The 5,760-nt window shown below is 37.0% G+C and overlaps 1 protein-coding gene across 6 annotated transcripts in view; it reads right to left on the bottom strand.

Annotated features, from left to right (window-relative positions):
* Positions 1 to 5,760, bottom strand: part of LOC110291105 (la-related protein 1B-like) — a 29,908-nt gene that overhangs the window by 13,277 nt on the left and 10,871 nt on the right. For 5 of the 6 annotated variants that reach the window (XM_029474926.1, XM_021158061.2, XM_029474928.1 and 2 more), the window contains exons 2-4: positions 4,802 to 4,860; positions 4,248 to 4,307; positions 2,279 to 2,453 (exon numbers count right to left, since the gene is read on the bottom strand). In XM_029474926.1, coding sequence (XP_029330786.1) covers positions 2,279 to 2,453; positions 4,248 to 4,307; positions 4,802 to 4,860 — 294 coding nt within the window. The remainder of the gene's footprint in view (positions 1 to 2,278; positions 2,454 to 4,247; positions 4,308 to 4,801; positions 4,861 to 5,760) is intronic. The other variant, XM_029474925.1, reaches the window with a different exon arrangement.

Below are 5,760 nucleotides of genomic sequence, written 5' to 3'. Positions count from 1 at the left end.
CTAGCTGCATATGTATCAAAAGATGGCCTAGTAGGTCATCATTGGAAAGAGAGTCCCATAGGACTTGCAAACTTTATATGCCCCAGTACAGGGGAATGCCAGGGCCAGGAAGTAGGAGTGGGTGGGTTGGAGAGCAGGGCAGGGGGAGGGTATAGGGGATTTTCGGGATAGCATTTGAAATGTAAATGAAGAAAATATCTAATAAAAAATATTAGAGAGCTTGAATTGAGGGCTACATCCTCAAAGATACCCTCTGAAAAAATATTTAGGACAACGGAAAGATGACCAAAGTACTTAAATAAAAAAGAATATTATGGCAGCAAGATGGCTCAGCAGGTAAAGGCACCTTCCAAAAACCTAACAGACTAAATCTGATCCTTAAAGCCCATATAGGAGGAAAGAACTGACTAATGCAAGTTGCCTTCCACCTCCACATACAAGCTGTGGATATATACACTCATATGTATGTGGTGGTGCCACATGCTTTTAATCTATCTGGGCACTCAGGAGGCAAAACTAAGAGGAAAAAAACATTAGGTGTACAATTCATAGCTTAAATATGACTTAAATTTATCTGGTTATATAAAAAACACCTAACAGTATTGACCAATAAATTTCAACTAAAGCAACAACAACAACAACAAAAAGACGCTGGGCGGTGGTGGCGCACGCCTTTGATCCCAGCACTTGGGAGGCAGAGGGAGGCAGATTTCTGAGTTTGAGGCCAGCCTGGTCTACAAAGTGAGTTCCAGGACAGCCAGGGCTATACAGAGAAACCCTGTCTCGGAAAAACAAACAAACAAACAAAAAAGACAAATTTTAAAGTAAAATGACAGGTCTTTTATATGTATGAATTCTAGACAACCATGAACACTATTATAGAACAAGCAAGAAAAATGTTAAGTGACTAAGCAGTTAATGAACAGGGAGAATAGAAAATTTTATTCTGTTCTAAATTCAAGCTCTGTTTAGTAGATAAAGGAACCTATTGCCTAACTCTTTTTTGTTTTGTTTTGTTTTTGTTTTGTTTTGTTTTTGTTTTTCGAGACAGGGTTTCTCTGTATAGCCCTGGATGTCCTGGCACTCACTTTGTAGACCAGGCTGGCCTCAAACTCAGAAATCCACCTGCCTCTGCCTCCCGAGTGCTGGGATTAAAGGCGTCTAACTCTTGCAGCTACAATTATTTAATTAAAGACAAAGACTTGGCTAGTCATATACCTTTATCCCTTTAGTCCCAACATTCAGGAGGCAGAGGCAGGACAATCTTTGTGAGAGGCCAGCCTGGTCTACATAGTGAGCTCCAGGACAGCCAGGACTGCATAAAGAAACAAGTAGGTTCTGTATGTGCTTAGAATATGATAAATCGGTCTAGACAGCCATGAAGTCAAGTGCCAAGGGCTACATCCTCAAAGATACCTTGGTGTGTCATTCACCACTGCAGAGTAAATGCCTTCCTACAGCCACCAAACTCTTCATCTTAAGTTACCTGAGCATTGCTTGTATCTCTCGCTGCTCATCCTAGAGCCCTGAATGAGTACAGGCTTTCACCAAGCTTGCCCCTAAACATATGAAGATATGAAGAGTCCAGAAAAAAATGGAAGAAAATGTAGGGCCCTAAGTTTCATAACTTAATCTTTCTGGAAAAATGATGGTGCAGTGGTTAAAGATGAACTGCTATTTTAGAAGACCTAGTTCCACTCCTGGAACTCATGTTGGGGAACTCAGAACTGCCTACAACTCCAGGGATCAAACACCCTCTTCTACATCCCATGGGTATCTGTGCCCACATGAATATATCCACACACACACACACACACACATAATTAAAAATAAAATCTTGAAAAAAACTGTCAGATGTGCACTAAGGAGACAAAAGAAAGATAAGTTCCAGGCCACTCTGTTACAACAACAAAAATAAAACCAAAAAATCCTCAATACACTGACTAAAATTATTTTCACTTTTTCTCTTAAACATCTTTTAATTTTCTCAGAAATGTAGGGAGTAATTTCAATGTAAATTTAAAAGAAGGCTAATCCAAGAATATATCTGTAAGATAATCTATAAAGAATTTCACTCCTTTTTTTTTTTTTTTTTCAGAATAGAGTTTAAATGTAAAAATAAATCAGGGGCAGGGGTCAGCCAGAAGACAAAACAGGCCAAATCAAATCAGAACAGGGGGTTGAACATGTGATGACAGAGATAAAGATGACTAATACAATTTATCACCATGCAGTCTTCAAAAACTTCAAGTTAGAATGAAGACTCAGGCCAGCTCACCTCTCTTCCTCTGGCTGCTTGACTGAGCCTCATCCTCGCTGATGTTCTCAGTAGGACCATCTAGTTTTGCTTCCCGGTTCTCTTTGCTCTCACTGTTGCTTCTTTTTTCAATCTTCTCTTCTTTTTCTTTTCTAATTTGTGGCTTTTTATTTCCTTGGTTGATAACACTCTGAGACTGCCCAAAAATGAAAAATAAAAAAGTGTTCTGAATAGAATCATTTCTACTAGCATTTCACTAAAAAAGTCAATATACCTATTCTAAATATTGCTTTAAAATGCAAAAGCAAGTAAGTTGCCCAAAGTGAAAATCCTGGGGAGTGGGGCACTTGTCAAGTAGTATGCATAAGGTAAGGAAGGAGTTAGAGCCCATTCACCAACACAGGAATTCGCTGTCACCATTTGTCAAGGAAGTGCAAATTAAATTAATCACAGATTTATCACAATGGATATAGTTTTAATTTTGACTAACTTGGGCTCAATGGTTAAGAGCACTGTATGTTCTTCCAAAGTAAGCGGCTCGATTCCCAGAACCCACATGGCAGCTCACAACTGTTTAACTGTCTAACTCCAGTTAAAGGGAATCTGAAACCCTCTCACACATATCCAAGCAGGAAGAACATAATGTACAGAAAATAAACATAAATCATTTCTTTAAAAAAATAAATAAACTGACCAAATTAAGAGTACTGAGACTGTGAGGTAACTGAAATTCTAAGACCCCTCCAGTGGGAGCAAGTTTGGCAGTTTCTTTAAAAAACTAAATAACAGCTAGTATATGATCTTGCCACTCTTTTTCCTAGTTACCGCCAATAGGGAAAAAGGGAAATTTCTGTGCAAAATTTTATAGAGAGTTTCATTTACAATAACTCAAATGTCCACCAAAATAAGTGAATGGATAGTGTTACAACTGTGAATTAAATGTATTACTGATACACAAAGCATAATCTTAAGATAATCGTACTTGAGTAAGCCAGAAACATCAGTGCTTCCTACACTATTCCATATCCACAGAAAATACAGAAGGTTTATCAGGACTGATGGCTGCAACACTTACAAGCAGGAGCCAAACTCATGTTCTGGTTGTGGTAATGGGTTTGCATGCACAGTCTAATAACAATCTATCACATTAAGACTGGGTGTGGTGATAGACTCTGTTAATCCCAGCATTTTATTGGCAGAGGCAAGATGGCAGCCTAGTCTACAGAGTGAGTTTCAGGACAGCCAGAGCTATATAGAGGGACCCTGTCTTAAAAATAAAAAAACAAACTTCCCCGCAAAAAAGAAAGAAAGAAAGAAAGAAAGAAAGAAAGAAAGAAAGAAAGAAAGAAAGAAAGAAAGAAAGAAAGAAAGAAAGATAGGAGCTGAAGAGATGGCTCAGTAGTTAGGAGCATGTGTTGCTTTTACAGAGAACCTGAGTTCAGTTCCCAGCACTCATTTTCTCACAACCACCTTCAATTACAGTTCCAGGCAGTTCTTCTGACCTTCACAGACACCAATTATGCACTTGGTGCTTGTACAGGCAAAATTCTTAAACACATTAAGTAAATCTGATTTCTGTAGTTAAAAAAAAATTAATCCTTTTTGAAAAAAAGAAATCATAGAACAAAACGTAAATATACCTTACCCCAACTCCAAAGGATACAGCCAGACAGGGAAGTGTAAATGAAATTATTATCTTTTAATTGGGTAAAATTATAAAAAGGATAGCTGTCAAGTTTGTACCATCTTCTTATCAAGAGATATAGTTATATAAAATGTAAAATTGATTTATTATAATGTAAATGTGATCATTACTACAAAAATGCACGCTAGGGTAAATGTTAAGCTGCCAAATTCATTACTAATATTACTTTGTAGTAAAGGATGCTGTAAGTCAAATAATCCTACTGATGAGCCACACACAATAATGCTGAAACAAGAATATTCTTTTTAAAACAGAATTAAGAAAAAAAAAAAAAAAAACACTTACCCCCGTGTTAACCAATTCACCTGGTGTTGGCCAGTTTGCCATATCACTGAAGTCACTAGCCTAAAAAGTAATAAGTGTTACAACTGAAAATGATATTTTTTAGAACTTTTAAACAGAAAAAAGAATTGCTAAAAGTAATTTTTGTGGCCAAGAATGTTGGTACATGCCAGCAATCTTAGCAATTAGAAATAGGAGGAACGTGAATTCAGTAGCAACCATGGGTGAAAAAGGCTAACTGGGGCTACAAGGAGACTCTGTCTCAGCAAAAGCAATAAGCTCGATATAGTGGCACACAACTTTGATCCCAACAAGGAGGCAGAGGCAGGTGATTTCTTTGAGTTCCAGGCCAGCCAAGGCTGTATAGTGAGATCCTGTCTCAACCACAGGGGGGAAAAACAAATCAAATAAAGCAATAGTAATTTTTAAAATTACCTATATTTATTTAAATGTTGACTTTCAACCACTTTGAAGTAAAAATTCAGTGGTCTTAGGATCAGACTTAAAGCAGAACTGTTTCAAACTCATTTAAAAAGTACTTCCTTGTAAAAGCATACCTTGTTGGATTTCTTTGTCTTGAGTTTTCCCGCTTTTATAATTTTGGGGGAACTGAGTTCTAAAGAAAATATACAAAATTGTTTTTTTTACAACCATTTCATTTAATAAACGTAGTACATGAACATTATTTCAATTTTAGCAAGTTAGCATAGTTACCACTCCCAACAAAATCCAAGTTTCTGGTTTTCAAGGCCTCAACTCACTTTGTAATAAGATAGGATAAATTATTCTCTTTTTAAAAAGATTCCTAGAAAGGCATCAACTGTAATACGCAAATTTTAAATGCTACCCACATTTTAAAAGTGGAAAATACTAGCTGGGCAATAGTGACACACGCCGTTACTCCCAGCACTTGGGAGGTTGAGGCAAGGTCATCTTGGACTATACAGAGTTCCAGGACAGCCAGGTTACACATAGAAACTTTGTCTCAAAAAAACAAAAAAACAAAAAACCAAAAGTTGGAAAATACTAATTTACACTAAACTGACAAACCACTCCTTTTATTAATAAAATGCAACCAAATAAAAATAAAATTATAACTTCTTTAAGTAAAATTCTACTCTATCCATTTTCTTGTTCTCTCTCTCATATTTTTATTTTGGCATGTCATGAATGGGAAGGCATATTCTACTTCCCAGTCCTCAACTCACTTTGTAATAGGATAGGATAAATTATTCTCTTTTTAAAGATCTATTTATTTTATGTATATGAGTACACTGTAGCTGTATAGATGGTTGTGAGCCTTCATGTGGTTGTTAGGAATTGAATTTTTAGGACCTCTGCTCGCTCCTGCCAACCCCGCTCGCTCCAGTCAGCCCTGCTCACTCAGGTCCAAAGATTTATTTATTATTTTACATAAGTACACTGTAGCTGTCTTCAGATGCATCAGAAGAGGACATCAGATCTCATTACAGGTTGTGAGCCACCATGTGGTGGCTGGGATTTGAACTCAGGACCT

Source organism: Mus caroli, chromosome 3, assembly GCF_900094665.2.
Source record: "Mus caroli chromosome 3, CAROLI_EIJ_v1.1, whole genome shotgun sequence".
Taxonomy (NCBI): Eukaryota; Metazoa; Chordata; class Mammalia; order Rodentia; family Muridae; genus Mus; species Mus caroli.
The sequence above is the reverse complement of the archived record's forward strand: the minus strand, read 5'-3'. Positions and strand labels throughout refer to the sequence as shown.